We start from the raw sequence: 16429 nt of genomic DNA, 5'->3' as shown, positions 1-16429 counted from the left end.
GAGAGGGAAAGGGAGAGGATGTGTTTGTGAGAGTGAGAGGACGTGTTTGGGAGAGGGAGAGGGAGAGGGAGAGGGAGAGGGAGAGGGAGAGGGAGAGGGAGGGTGAGAGGAAGTGTTTGTGAGAGTGAGAGTGAGAGGACGTGCCCTCTCCACTCACAAACAAACACTCTCACTCTCACTCTCCGACACCAAACAGAGAGGGAGAGGGAGAGGGAGAGGGAGAGGGAGAGGGAGAGTGTGTTAGCTGTGTTTTTGCTAGTTGTTTATTAGTTATTGTTTAGATTGTTTTGTGTGTCTTTTTATTTGGCCATCGTGCCCTTTTGTTTTGTGTGTTGATTATTATTTAATTAAAAGTATTTTATTCGCTGCACTGTCAGACTGAGTCTCCTCACTTTGGCTTCCCTACCACAGTGTAGTATAGTATACTCTAAGGTAAAAGCTGATTTTAACTCACTCTAGCTCCTGTAAGCCAAACAATTATATGATAGTAATTACAGCGAAAGACTATCAGCTTGTGCTGTACAGCACCCCGTAAAGTATTCGATATAAACTGCTTACTCGTGGTCTGGGCTGTTGTTGGGTTCTTTAAGTCTAGAGCACTAACCAGAGTCCTAGTTTTAACTAACGAGAAGCTAGAAAGCATCAATTCAGTGACGATCTACACATTTGATCAAATTAATTCCTATCCAGGTTTTGGATTACTACCAAGTGTGGGAGAATCAATTCAGTGGCAATCTTGAAAATTGATCAAATGAATTTCCGAAAGAGAACAGATTAGAATTTCTTCATCTACACACAGTCGGGAATGCACTGACCGTGTTTCAAGTTACTATAGTGATTGATTTGTGTGTGTGTGTGTGTGTGTGTGTGTGTGTGTGTGTGTTTTATATGGTCCAAGATTTCAGATTTTTCAGATGTCTTCAAACCAAGATAATGGACAATGCTGGAAATGGATTTGGCATCTATTAATGTTTTTTTTTTTTTTTTCGAGGGGTCTCTGCTATTTGTTGTCAGTTAGGGCAATATGTTCAGGGAGTTATATACAGTAAACCATAGTGAGCATACCAATACATCTGATCTAGCTTATCTGGTTAAGAGTTGAGTCAACAACCAGAGTTCTTAAATAGCCAGAAAACTGCAAACCCAAACAGGAGTTTCTTTTTTTTTTTTTTTTTTTGTTTAACATTAACATTTGTTTTATTTTTATGGTATTTACCACTAAGCAAGCATTTTTTTCTCTTCATTTCTTTTCAACCCCTTTACAGCCATTGGACAGCCCTAATCTAAACACTGATGCTAATAAGTTGGTCTAAATCGCCACTGGGACAGAGAACGGTGGTATTTAGATCCACCCCTATTTAAATCATTAAAATCAAAGTCTGTTTGCTGCTAAAGGACTGAACTATAGATCAACGTAATAAACAGAGACCAAATATTTTCATTTTAGCGTAACAATTAATTGTGAGGCCGCTTTAATAGCAAGACTGAATGGGAAACGTACTGTACAAATGTATTTGCATTATTTTATAGAAGCAAATATAGCGATGAATAACATTGTAACGTTGCTTTAATAACCTGACTGTAGCAATACAATGCAATGCAAATTTAATGATTGTTATTGAGACTGGGCTAGCTTCATCAGGGTGACATATTAACCTTTTATCAAGGTAGCCTAATTAGCTTTGGCAAGATAAACACTTGACTTCATCAAAAACGAATTCGGAATGGAGGCCCAATCTTGAATCTTGCTGAGGTTAAAGCCAAGGATGTTTGCAGAAAATGGTGCGCTTAAAAGCGGCTCATTCCATCATATTGATTGCATTGCGTAATTCAGATGTTCATTTGTATACAGAATGCCTGCGTTAATGTTACAGCTGGTCCACGCAGTATCACATGGGCCTAGGTTTAATGAAGGGTTTTACACCAAAAAGCAATGTGCACGTTTTTATTCTTTTTCTGAAGGGTTCTGCAAAACTAATGACAAAGCAACACAGCAGGCTTGATGTATGCATGTTTTGCAACATTACGTTTCATTTTACATTCTGGTGTAAAGGCCATGATAAAATCGTCCTGTTGTCTTTAAGAATAATGAACAATCATCAATTCATACGTCATAACAGCCATGTTTGCAATAGCTGCACGGTCCTTTTCAGCAAATAAAACATTATAGAAATGATTCAGCAATGAAAACCATTTTAAGCTGCTGTTTCTGTAATTTTTTGTTTCCCTTCACTGTATACCATTTTGCCACTGACTAGAGCTTCAACACGTGAGTCAAATAATTCACGATTTTACAGCTGCAGAAACAATGTGAAGCTCTTTCTGGGAATGCAAAAGGAAAGGGTGTGACAGATAACGCATGCTGCTGGTCAAATAAAACCAACACTAAATCGATCTTGCATTGCATTATCTGACTTCTGAAGCAATGAAATATAAAGTATTAACAAAACAAATATAATTTTGTTTAAGCCAATGGATCTCAGGGGTCCCCAGAGTAGCTAGCCAGGGAAGGGCATGCATTGGCTCTGGCATGTCTGTGGGTTACGGAGGATACTGTTTCTCCTCATGGCACTACAGAGGACCCTTTTGGCGAGGCGCCCAGTGAGCTCAAAGCAGCATTGTAATTCTTGTACCCACTATTGTGACTATAAACCTTTTTTTGCCCAAGTTTAGCTTATCCCTAAATGCATGTTGATAAAGAAAACAAACACATGTAGTCATTTACAGTAGGCAAGCCTAGTTTTGAAGCCTGTGGGGGTCATTAATGCAGATGATGAATAAATAATGAATTGATAAATATTAAGTTCATTTACCAGTTTTCATAGGTATGATAATGGAAGGCATTTGCATAACATATGTCATTCCAAGCACTTTGTTTTGTTCCAATTAACCATGCAAATCATGCACACTGCTACAAGCGATGCTAATTAAGCAGAGCACTTACATGCCAGCGGTTTCACTACAAGGCCAGGTTCAAAACAATATCCTCCAATGACATTACTTCATTAGGAATACACCAGAAACAACAAACACTTGTTCATTGTCTGCCTTGTATATTCAATGTCTCTGGATGTGAGAAAGAAAATACATTTTTAAGAGATTGTAAATAAATCATTAAGGGTTTGTTTTTTTTCCACACATCCTCACTTGATAATAAGAGTTGTACATGTTTTGCTTTTCTTATAATTCTAAGTAGAATAAAATTTCATTAAAGCAGCTTTCTCTCCCTGGGTAAAAAACTAACAAACAAACAAAACAGCTAGAGAACAAAAAGCATCCCTAATAAATAACTGGTGTTTGTAAGTAGGAATGAATCCTGCTCTACGGAAATTGAGGACCCATACATGTTAATGCATGGGTGAAAGTTTTCCGTCTGTTGACGGAATTCTGCCTAAATGACCTATTTGTAGAAATGCAAAGAAAATGGGGAGGGAGTGAGGTCTGGTGTCCGACACAGTGTGTGCAAAGTGTGGAGTGAATCCTCCCACGTTCGAAGCTCCATCACTGATGTATGCACTTCCAAGAAGCAGTAAAATGGCTTATTATACTGTGATTAATGCAAGCGCCATTTTCAGCTGTGAGTGGTTGCAGAAACATGACTTTTGATGAGGACAGCAACAACATGTTTGTCAAGTTTGTGTTTCTAAAAACAAAAACAAAACAAAATACATATTATAAATAAAATCATATTATAAATAAATAAATAAAATTGACATTCGGAGCGATTCACTTCTTAGGTCATATATTAATATACTTATACTGTATACAGAGGGCATGCAATTTGTTTGGGCTTATTGAACAACAGCTCAGTACATCTCTCTCCCTCTGTCTCCCATCAGGCTTTTGTTCAGTCCACTGGCACTTACAGCATGATAAATGAAAATGACCTTCAGGTTATTCTGTGGTGATTGGGTTAATTTCTTCTGTTTGGGTTTCACAGCATGCAGAATGTATTGCTTTATCTAGCTGCCAAGGCCAGGAGGATGCTACAGCATGATGCCACAGTTCTGTTAAGTTAGTTCAACATCCCTGCTGTTGTTTCTCTTGAAAGAGTTGATGCTGAACCTGCCCAGGGGGTGAGATGCGTTTAAAGGTGGCATGCCTCAATAAATAAGAGAGGCATCATGCCAGTCTCACCTGGGATTAAAGGAACCCTGGACCTCAAAGGTCACTCTTCCTATCATGCCAGGAATATCATTAGCACTTTGAATTTTCATTGAAGTGGAAATTTAACTTTTTTGTTCTTTTCCTCTGGGGTACTGATGAAGGTTTCAGAGTATGTTGCATTTACCGTATGACGGTTTGGTAATGCATAGAGAGCTGCAATAACATCTATAAAGCGGAAGGCCATCACATAGGCAGACAACATTAAAATTTATTATGGGAAATTAGTAACAGAAAACAATGAGATCATAATAAATAAACATTTACAACCATCGACAAACCATTTTCACTCATGGTCTTTGATTCCTTCTCTTAGACCATAAACAAGAACTTGATCAGGCCTTGGTTTAAATCCTTTGGACGACAGAAGAAACCCACTTGAGTATCATGCTTGCTGCCTAAGAAAGAGCTTATTTTGTATTGTTCTGTCTTTGCCTTTGCCTGCACTTCAAACACAACTTCATGAAAGAGTAAAGCTTCAATATTTCTCACTATTGAAAAAGCTTCTGGACTTTACTGGATTGCCTGCAGATATTAAAGCCCTGGGCTTTCTCTCAGTTCTAGGACTAACTACAATGTATAGATTTTAGCCCTTTTTTTATTCTTAGCTTTAAAAGGTGTTAATGTATTCAAACTAAATTATCAAGGTGGAGATGAAACATCTATTTCCTTTATTCTCCTGATATTTGTGAAGTAGCCAAGGGGAGAAGATTTTTTTTCTGGAACAGCCACATTTTGAAAGATGCCACTGGGTGTGCACACAGTGCCCTGCTCATTAATGCAATGCACAGCGATACATTACTGTTACTGTTGTATGTCCCTTGTCAGTGAGATGAGGTTAAAAGCTCTATAACCACAAATGTACAGGAGCCCGGCTCTTTTGCACAGTAGCCAAGGCGCACACTTGCGATGTGCGGGTTGCTGTTTCCCGCTCAACCTCCATCTGGTTACACTTGCACTTATTCAAGTCATAATCATGAGGTCCAACCTTGCTTAGCTTGTGAGATGTCAATGAGGTACGAAAACAGATTTGATCACTGCGAACATACTCCTCAAAGGAAGACACAAGCTTCGCTTATACACTGATTGATCTTACAGTATTTCTAAACTTGAATAGCTGAGCCATATATAGATAATGATGTAGGTAGAAATCTCCTATCAAAATGCATATTTGAATACAAAAAATGCCTAGATAGTGTTATTTATTCCATTTTATACATAATCTCTTCTTATTCATTTGAATTAACTATACTCATGGCTGATTTATTCTCTCTGTTTTGTGATTAGGTCAAGACTGGCAGATTTTCATATGAACTGTCAAACATCATTATATTCAGTTACCAGCTGTCCCAATGACAACTACCAGGCATGTCTGGCTTCCTATTCTGGACTGATTGGTATGTAATCTTTTGGCACATAATTGAGAATAATTGCTGCATCCCTATTCATTACCCATGGATGTATCATGTGTCTTTCTCAAAGAATCATTATAAATATATAAATAATACAGTAATGAAATATAGTATTCAGCCGATCAAGTAATCTATAATGATAACAGTATGTTCTGTAATATTCAATTCTATGTAAAAGCAGTGAACGTGAACGTGATCGTCATCTACAGCCATCCCAGACAGCATGGCTTGGTAACCCATTCCATACAGTCACCACCACCTGTACAAGAAAATTATCTCCTACCCTCTGAGCAGTGTTGCCTCTGAGTCTGTCTCCACTCAATTTCCAAGCATGTCCACCATTCGCATTTTCTCTCCATTGTTGTTGAAATTAAAAATAGATTCTCCTCTGGACTGGTTTACATAGCTTGTCCTTTCTATCCCTCACAGGGTTTGATTTGACCCCAAACTACGTTGACTCCAGCAGCACTAACATTACCGTGTCCCCCTGGTGCTCTTGCAAAGGAAGTGGGAACAGGGAAGAAGAGTGTGAAAAATTCTTGAGGGACTTCAGGGACAACAGCTGTCTCAGTAAGTGTCCACTTTATCTTCTAACACCAGCAACGCTTCAGCAATTACCCCTTGAGGAATTTATAGATTTGCTATACAGTGTTTGTAGTGACAGAATCCTCATTAAAAGTACATTGGGTTTCAGACTTGTAATCCTTTAGATCCTGGAAGTCTGTATCCTTTTTTGTTTAATGATTATTATTTGATATTTTGGAAAAGGCTCTGCCAACCAGCATTCTTTCAGGCAATAGTAATGTAATTTAATACAAAAGTTGCAAAAGCACATTTCGAATACCTTTTATATCATAGCATGTAAACTTTGTATTTCAGCTAGTGTTGTTAAAAAAAAAAAAAAAAACAGGAGTACATGATGGGATTTCGTCCATAGCCACCTATTTAATGGCAGTTGCTATTCATAAGAGATAATTCCAGATGCATTGTGAAGCCCCAATGATTTTCATCCATGAAGGCATTTTTTTAACGAATTGAGAGAAAGGTTAACGATTACCTCATTAGCATAAGGTTTTCTTCAGTTCTGAGAGTCAACCAGCTATTCATAAGAGTGAACGACTGCAAAATACTGTTGATAACTAGGAGTTATTGAACTCTTTCTACAGTCAAGTCTAAACTAACGACAGCCTAGGCAGACAGTTTTTTTTTTAAGACATGTTTTATTACTGCACTTGCTCTGTTATACAGTTTGACATACCAATGATTAACTCTGCCTATTATGAAAAAAAAAAAGCTGTAGCTTTATTTGAGGGAAAATGTTTAATATAAATATATACTAATACAATAACATATTCTCTGGTAATCATTTTGAAATAGCGCGGTGAAGTGGAGAGCAACTGAGAGGCTGAGAATAGACATTTATTTTATTATTATTATTATTTCTTTGCCATGATCCGTGGCTGACAGCGGTCCTTTTCTTTTTATTTCTTTTACCTGTGTTTACAATAAACAGTTTGGATGAATACTGCCTGTGTGAACCTGTTTATTTTCATGGAGTGTTACAATATACAGCATACCAGTGGGAAATTTGGGCTTGCTTGGTAGTGCAAAAAACACTGATCGAGCCTCAGTGAGAGGCTTGACGAGAGGGATATTGCTGCAGAACGAAGGCTCCCTCAGGGTAGCTCACACAGGGTTGTGCTGTGTGCGCAACTAGCAATAGGATCATTATATTCTACAGCCCGATCACATGATATGGGTGACAAATGTAGGCACTAAAACAAAGTTTATTTCATAACAATAACCTAACCCTAAACCTAAGGTTTGTGGGGTATTATGGTCACGTGGTATCATTTCATTTTCTGAATAGCAATATGGACGTCAAACATTTATTTTTATTTTTATAACGGCAGTCGGCAAGTACTTTTATGAATAAGGCCCTTAATTCCTAAACAGTGGGGAACTGAAACCCTAAAATATGTGATTTGTTGCAGGTCATTTCACTGTGTTTTCATTATTTATATTAATGTTAAGAAGTAGGTCAATGAATCACCCTGGGTAAAAAATACCATCACAATTAACACAGATCCCCAGTAACTTAATTCTTATACTGCAGTTTTTAAAGTCCAGAAACCACTGTAAAAGTATTTATTAACAAGCAAACATCTTCAATCTGGACACATATTTGACCAGATTTACTGTACAATTCCCTTTGACCTTAACTATATTTACAAGTGTGTTCAAGGGTTATCCATTAACCCAATAACGGAACTGGATTCCTCTTTGTCTCCTTTTTCTTCATTCATTACTGAAGTAAATTGCACTTGATAGTTGTGGTAATTACATCCTGTAAAGTACAATCAATATCCAATCTCTAGGAAAAGTGAAACATAAATACAACCGACAGATATTGATTTTTCGTCAATAACTGAAAATCTTTTTATTATTTCCTACTTAAATTTAGATAGGCATGGACACTCTTTGTACAATAAAAAAAAATGCAATATACATGCAATGAATTTATATGCCTTTATGTTACAAGAAGTTTGGGAACATATGACATTGTTTAAGTTAAGGTATGCCCAGATGTATTTTAGAACCATTCGTCAAAATGTGGATTTTACATTTATTTAATATAAATTATCACATATCACAATAACTTAAACATTCGATCGTAAGATAATCAGTACAACGGAAATTCCAGTCGCAACAGGAAGTATTTGTCATCATCTGATATTTTCTTTAGAGCTAATGAATTACCCCACATACTCTACGTGAGAAAATGTTTTTATCCTTTGCAGGAGGTATGTGCAGTGTGCTACTTTCATTTACAGACTCTTGGAAATTAAGCACTCAAGTGCTTAAGTTTGTAATATTAATAACTTTTTTAAAATACATAAGTCGTTCTTTAAAAATCTGTACTAAATCAAAACTTTTTTTTTTCTTGTAGGAAATGCAATTCAGGCTTTTGGAAACGGAACAGATACAAATCTAGCACCCAAAACCCCCTCCAGTTCTGTAACTCAGTCAATTAAGACAACAGTCACCGAAGCCATACCTAAGCCATCTGTCAACCCCATCGATATTAAACCAGGAGATGATGCCTGTGTCTTCCCAACGTGTGCCAACCTTCAGGTAAGCCTGTCACACTTATGTGCATTGTTCAGCACTCTGACATGTAAAATCTAGAGGTAATGGAGTTGCTCACCTGGTCAAAGCATTTCTGGTCAGGCTCCCAGTGAGCTTAAAAGAAGACACCTGCAGGGCTGGCCTTTGTCCTCGAATGGCCGGTAGTTTGCCAAAATAGTCTGTAGATTGTCTGGATATAAAGAGGTGATTGGATTGCTGGTGTTACTGGAGATTCCCTACTGACCTTTAATTCTCCCAAGCTGTTGCTGTCGTGAGGGATCATAATTGTACATTCTAAAATGGTAAAATAGCTGGGTACACTACATTTAGATAACCAAACTGGAATGCCAAAATCCTGACAACATATACAGAGTCACAGCATGAACCTGTTAACACAGTCCCAGCTTGTGTCTACTACTTGTTACAAAATATCTGAAATTGCCTCCACCCCCTTCAATCATTAACCAACCAGTTGCTTCCCCTATTGACTGACAAGCTTTCAGCCAGTAACATGCTTTGGCCTAGAAAACATTTCATAGGTAACAGATTCCCTGAGAGCAAGACATAACAACACATAGAAACACAGAAATACAGAAACTAACTTTGTACAAGTAGCATAAGTAACACAGAGGAGCTTCAAGCAGAATTAAACACAAAAAGCTCTTATTTTCTTTAACTTGTCTGCACATCAGTGTGGCAAAGTTTAAATGCGGTGACTAACATTCTAATTAAAGTGAGCACAAGCACAGCAAGTAATTATTATAATCCTCTGGTTACAAGAAAATAATTAGAAAAATGGAATTGTTTACAGAGGTTTAATTCCATTCAATTGTAAAACGGAGAACTTATTAAGTCATCCTGATGTTTGCTATAAAGGATAATAAACTGGGAATTTAAATGTTTGACTCAATCGAGTTTTTAGGATTAATGAAACGGGGATGGATTGTCTCTGTCTGGGTGAACACGATAATAGCCTTAATTTTGCCAGATTGTCGCTTATGATTGCATTAGTTTTATACAGTAATTTCTAATCATTTGGTTAATGTTTAATTATTATAATTATGTGTGTGCATTGCTTCTGATGGTACCTTTGGTTTTCTGCCATATATATATATATATTGCCAAACTTCAGATATAGATTTTTTCACAACTAACAAAGAACAGAATCGTTAATTTGGTGTAGATTCATACTTGGAGGCTTTGGACTGCACTTTTGTATAAATATTACTAAAGATTTGAATAATAATAATAAAAAAAACCCTGATTTTCAATATTTTGAGAAGAGTATTTCTATACTCCCTAGGGCTATTCCAGTGGATGGGTCACTTACTCCCTAAAATATGTATGTATACTCTTCAAGAAAAAGAAATGCATAGGTGTTTTGAATGTACTTTTTATAGCATTACTATAAGTGTGTGTGTGTGTGTGTGTGTGTGTGTGTGTGTGTGTATATGTATATATATATATATATATATATATATATATATATATATATATATATATATATATATATATATATATATATAAATAAAATGCAATTTAATTCAATAGTGAGACCCCCAACCTTCACCCCCAAAAAGCTGGAGGGGTTAGTGTCACATGTGTGCTGTCTATTTGCTCCCCACACAAACTAGAAATGTCATAGAAATGTGTTTTCAAGGCTTGTAAGTACACCCTGACTTTAGTTAAAATTAGGTACTTGGGTGTACCTGCAAATCATTCATTAAAATGAGGCTAACAGCATTGCATTTGTTTAGTTTGCATGTGGTGTGCAGTGATTGCAACAGACGCAACATTTTAGTACATCTACCCCTAGTGCTGCAAAATCCTCTTTAAAACACTAAGTGCTGTTTATATAAAACGACTTGATAGCTGTAGATTGCAGATTTTCACCTTCAAAAACGTATAGTTATAATCAACAGATTACACAGAGAGCAGTTCTAACTATATGTGTGAATCACAATAGGCACAGATTGTGTTCTGGGTTTAAGTTGATTCTTTCTGGTTGATTTTCAATTTGCAACAATACGACTTACGTTTGTTTCTCTTGACCAATACATTGTATCAGGTTAATAGTCAATATACAATAGAAGTTGCTCTATATAAATTACTGCCGCTGTGTGGTTGTGTGACCATGTGATTTTTCTTCATTTGAACCCAAACATGGTTACAAACACTGATACCAACTTCACAATCTGAAATAGCATATCCTTACAAAAAATACCATTGGTATAACATTACACTTCCAATATATTACCTTGTACCCTAGCAGAAGCATTAAAGGACCAAGACACAGTGGTCCTGAAACTATAGAACAAGAGGCATCCATTGGACACCCCTGGCTCATACCATTGTATCTGTCCTTGAGCTACCTATATAGGGAACATAACTACTGCTTTGCATTGCCATTTAAGATCATTGGTTATCTGGGGAATAGAGAAAACATTTCATAAGGAACAATACTGTTACTAAGTATCATATGTAAAACTTTGTGAACTGTGATTATTTTGCATATTCAATAACTCTTAAAGATGTGGACATCATTCATGTGCAGTGACTGTTTGCTCAGTCACTATGAAATCTAGACCGTCTGTTTGCTCAGCTGGGACTTGTTGGTTTGCTACAGAAGTATGCAGGATGCTGCTGACATTATGAAATAAATGGCTTACGCATTCATCTGCATAGAGATAAAGATGCCTATGCTATAATGCATAAGCTGTTTCACCCAGTATGTGAAAATAAAGAAGTGAGCTCAGAACTGGAAAATACAGTAAACAATGAAGCCCTTACTTGGAAGTTATGTCTTTATGAAATTTCAGATCTGTGGAAAACTTTTGGAAATTGCTGTGCTGTATAGTTGTTATATGTTTTACTGTAAAACTGTCGTGTTCCAGACAAAAGCAGTATCACAGATCTTAGTGAGAACCTTTGGTGCAAAGTGTGAAAACATGTCTAAGATTAGACAGCTCATTTAAAATAAAACACTCTAGAAACATTGTAAAAGCTTCCAATTCAAAAATAGCTGTCCAACTGATGTCAACGGCTGGCAATCAACTGTAGACCACTGTCAAGGGACGTGCTGGCAAGGAGACTGAGAGACCAGAAACACTGCAGTTCAAACTCCCTCCCTGCCCCCCCCCCCCCCCCGGGGGGGGCACACCGTGTGTGACACATGGCCGTCACGACAGTTCTTATTGTGTTCGTCCCATAATCCACACACCCAATAATAATAATAATAATAATAATAATAATAATAATAATAATAATAATAATAATAATCAATTAGGCCTAATCCTGACCCTACTTAATTATTATGCAATCTATAAGCCATAAACATCAGGGTTTCTAAGTGACCCAACAGTCTGTTTCACTAGCTCCACAAGCTCCTCTTAGACCCCAGTCAACATGAGTCCACACCACAAAATACTTTTACAGTTGGCTTTATATTCACAAATCAACAACACAAATGTAACAATAATACCACGGATTCTAATACATTATTAAAACCAAAAATGTAACACTGCCGTTAAAATATGCAAAATGTTGTTTCAATACATATCTACTGCATTACTGAGCAAAGTCTGCATCTAAAAAGGTGTTTATTCAGAATAAGGGGCCTTATTGTATTCTGATTGGTCACCACAATGGTGCACAGACCTCTGATTGGTTGGCTATTGAATTCAAACAGAGGTAATTTTGTCATTAACCGTATAGTTGCACGATGGACTTTGGTATTATGTAAAAACAAAAATAGATCAGGTTTTAATTTATATAATTGAGATATATAAAAAATGCCAGATGACTCTTGTATGGGCAGGCTATATATTCACATGGGTAAAATAGATATATTCTGCCTGTTTCAATAAATCCAGCCAGCACCTGTCTGATGAGCTTTAATTGCCATGCATTAATCTGGGGAATAAGACAGGCCCAGCAATGTCACCCTTGGGCAAATTCTAATTATAAACTGCATGCTTGAGTAATTACATGTCTTGTGTTTTCTAATTACCATTTTACAATACATTAAGTATTTTAATTCCAAGCCGCAGACACAAACTACCAAATCAAAACTGACATATGTTTGAAAAAAATAAATAAATAAATCGGTTTCAACTGTCCATGTGGCCACTGAGAGGAATAATAATAGAGTAATACAAAAGTTTATTTTTTGTTTTGTTTTGTTTTCTCAATTGTCCAATCTAAAAATACATATTTTAGATTGGACGACTGATGCAATTTGTACAATTTTCTTCACTTGTATTAGATACTATTTTCTTGTGTTAGATGTGGCTCATTATTGGCTTTTTTATGTTAATTGGGTCTATACAGATATTTTAAAGACGCTGCTTAAAACAAATGAAATGGTGGCTGTTACAGGGCCTCTGCACCTCATTTAGTATTTTTGTTCAAGGGTCTACAATTAAGACTATACAGCACTCCTGTTTGACCATCTACATAACAGGATTGTTCTTTATGCAACGATTAGCAAAGGTGTCTGGGGAATGGCCTTCTGCTTCCACTGGGATTGACATAGCCCAGGTGCAAGTTTTGAATGGGGAGCCTAAAGGTAGTTTAAATAGACAGCAGGTCTTAAATCTATATGGTATGGTTGAACATCACAGCCATCACTCTGCAGTTTGTCTCTGCTCTCTGCAGTTTAAGTGAAGCATTAGCTTTACACCCTATTGACTGCAATCCCTATACGTTTTTCTACTGTTGATACATCTGGTGTACAATCAAGTGTTGAACATTAAATAAAGTGCACAATTGAGCTATCGTGCGTGTTGCTATGTGATGTGCGCAAGGTAAATATCTGCGTCTAAATATAAGTGATCTACTTTCTGTTTGAAAGGAATGTTTTTTCTTGTTTACCACCAAAGCTCCACTGACGCCTATAATGCATTTCTGTATATTTTAGCTATAGAATATGAATGTTCATAGCATTTTTTTTTTCTTTTTATGGGTGGCGGGCAGGGGGGCAAAATTAATAATTATATGTAATTATCTGAGACAGACTTAAAGAAAAAAGAATAATATGTTTTTAATTTGATTATATACTTATATGTAATTATCCTGTATATAATTACCAGAGGTATGTCATTTTCAAGTGTGTAACTAAGCTGGATATAGCATTAATATAATGTAAAGAATAGAATAGAGAAAGACCGCAGGTGCAGTGTTCACATCTGCAGGTCTTTTTGATTGTATTATTTTGAAGCAAAATTAGCGGAATCTAAAAGCGTGTGAAATGTTTTTCCAGGACACCCTGCAATCGATCACAGAGTATTTTGCATTGTCAACGCTGCAATTCTGGTGTCCTTTTTGCTTGTGTTGTTATAGTGACATAAGTGTGAGTGGGCGCACTCATGAGCTGAACCCAATGCAAATTAAATGGAACTCAGTTTAAATGTAGAGGGAGTACTTTAATTTAGGGTTTGAGGTTACAAGGACATGTCATTCATGAAATGCGTGTGCACACACTGGGCTTCCATAAAAAAACAAGATATTTGTTATTTTTTGAACACTTTAAATAACAAATAAAGGAATTATGGTCATATGTACAAAAGGTACCAAAAGCAACCAAAAAAAGAAACAAAAACTGAACAATTGAAAAATGTGCAAAACAAAAACAAAAACAAAACAAAAAAACATGTTCAAATTATTCATGCCAAGGACCCTGATCATGTGTTGCAAGATGGAGCTATTTACTGTGGCTTCAAGCCATTCAGTCTGGTGACCATGGCAACCTAACCCTAACAGCTGACTTGTAACGTGCATCTGATCCACTGTCAACACGAAAAACAATTATATATTTATAGGAAGATAGGTCCTTGTGTCTTCAGTGATGCCATTTCTCTTCTTTTGTAAAGCGCAGCAGTGACACTGAAAAACACTAGCATTCTCGGTTATCTGCTGACACCCTCAAATACCAAAAATAGATGAGTAAGACCTCATTGGAAAGCCCCAAGTCTCCTTTTTTGATCGGTGCCACCCAAGCAGGGCTGTCTCTTAGTGTGCCTGAGTAAAAATATTTAAAGGGCCAGGTCACAGGCGGGATTTTTAACATTGGGTGGACCCTTATATAATTTGGATTAGAAGTAATACATTTTCCTTTTGCCATTACAGGAAAGTGGACCAAAGTGTAACCTCGCCAAAGATCAAACGTTCTGCCTACCTGAAGTAAGTATGACGATAAACAAAAACAATGCACTTTACTTTGAAAGCATTGCATTTTAGGAGCGTTCCACTGCAACCCTTTCTTGCTGTCCATAAAGGTTCATTTTGCCACCCCCCACAACTAGAGTAATGAGAAATTAATGTATTGAATTGATGTGCATGCCTCATGTAATATTTGCACCCATACTCACTTTTTTTTCAATGGCCATTGAACCAATTCAACTAGATTAATTTCTTCTCCACTAACCCAGGTTAGTCCCTCAAACCCAAATACTCCTGCTGAACCGGAAAGCTTCCCGAAGACAGGAGATATGAACGACAGATCAGTTGCCGTCATCTTCTACGGCAATGCAGTGTTTGTGCTGCTTTCCTGCTTGACGGTGAAATTGGCTTTCTAAAAAGTTGAGAAGAAAAACAACATCTAACAAATAACCAACAAGAAACTACTTTCTCTCATGTTTTCGTTTAGAAACTGAGATTCCTTGAAGACATATCAAAGGCTGCAGACCACATTGTTAGGAAGAGAAGTTTGGTTCTAGTTTAAGCTAGCACTAGATTCCAAAGTCAAATAGACTCCAAACTGTGCAAACCACTTGGGCTTTTCTCTTCCTAGAAGCTCAGTAGATCGATTGCTAACTTGGATGGTAAAGCCGGATGTTTTTTTTTGTTTCCTTCTCAAGTGCAATGCTCGTGGAACACTGACTGAAAGACTTTGCTTCTTTGTGGCATATTGTTTCATTTTCCTCAACCCCTTCCACCCAACTTAGTGGAGAGACTCATCTGTGTGTAGCAGTTTCAGAATTTCCCTAGGGTTATTTTATTTAACACTAAAGTCACCCATCCTCCCTACCTCCTACCCCAACAGGCCCTGTGCTTGCTTTTTTTTTTTTTTTTCGTGTTGGTTATTTATAAAGGTACTTTCCAATAAAGAAAAAAAAATTTTTTTTATAAAATCCATATTTAGAATAAGACAATTGTGTAACATATTAATAATTTAATTATGTACATATATATATATATATATATATATATAGATATATACTATATATATATATATATATATATATATATGTACACATGTATTATTACATATAAATATAAATATAAATATAATGCAGGTACAGTGTAAACCTGCAGTTCTTTCTTTTTGGTATTCTGAAATAGGTTTTCTGACTGGCAATGTTTCAGTCAGTTTCTTCTTGTTGGAAGTTGGCAGTATGTGGCTGCCACTTCAATGTGAAAAATTTTGTCTGTGAGTATTGATAAAAAGTGTTTCCCTTCAAATGTAAAAATTTCTTATGTACGAAAACAAGACGATGTTTAAAGGCAAGATGTGGAGTACTGGTACAAGAACAGGAAAACAAAATGGCATACATATCCCTCCTCTCTAAAGCTTAAAGTGCCAATTATAATTTTGCCAGCATGGACCTGGATAATTAAAAATAGCTTGTGCTTCATTTGTGCTTCAATACGAATTAACCATGTGGCCTTGTTTTTCAGGCTTTGTTGCTTTGGGTGTTGGTGGGCTTGCTCTTGCTCTGAACTGC

At 36.6% G+C, this 16429-nt stretch overlaps 1 protein-coding gene across 2 annotated transcripts in view; it reads left to right on the top strand.

Moving 5' to 3' along the window:
* The window catches only part of LOC121302242 (GDNF family receptor alpha-2-like), a 58213-nt gene extending 42444 nt beyond the window's left edge, over nt 1-15769 (top strand). Inside the window, exons 5-10 of one of the 2 annotated variants that reach the window (XM_041232082.1) lie at nt 5452-5561; nt 6006-6146; nt 8527-8711; nt 10009-10047; nt 14832-14885; nt 15134-15769. In XM_041232082.1, the coding sequence (XP_041088016.1) occupies nt 5452-5561; nt 6006-6146; nt 8527-8711; nt 10009-10047; nt 14832-14885; nt 15134-15280 (676 nt within the window). In that variant the 3' untranslated portion in view covers nt 15281-15769. The remainder of the gene's footprint in view (nt 1-5451; nt 5562-6005; nt 6147-8526; nt 8712-10008; nt 10048-14831; nt 14886-15133) is intronic. The other variant, XM_041232083.1, reaches the window with a different exon arrangement.
* The last annotated feature ends 660 nt before the right edge of the window (nt 15770-16429 follow it).

This window comes from Polyodon spathula, chromosome 29 (genome assembly GCF_017654505.1).
Source record: "Polyodon spathula isolate WHYD16114869_AA chromosome 29, ASM1765450v1, whole genome shotgun sequence".
Taxonomy (NCBI): Eukaryota; Metazoa; Chordata; class Actinopteri; order Acipenseriformes; family Polyodontidae; genus Polyodon; species Polyodon spathula.
Note: the sequence above shows the minus strand (reverse complement) of the source record. Positions and strands in the feature narration are given on the sequence as shown.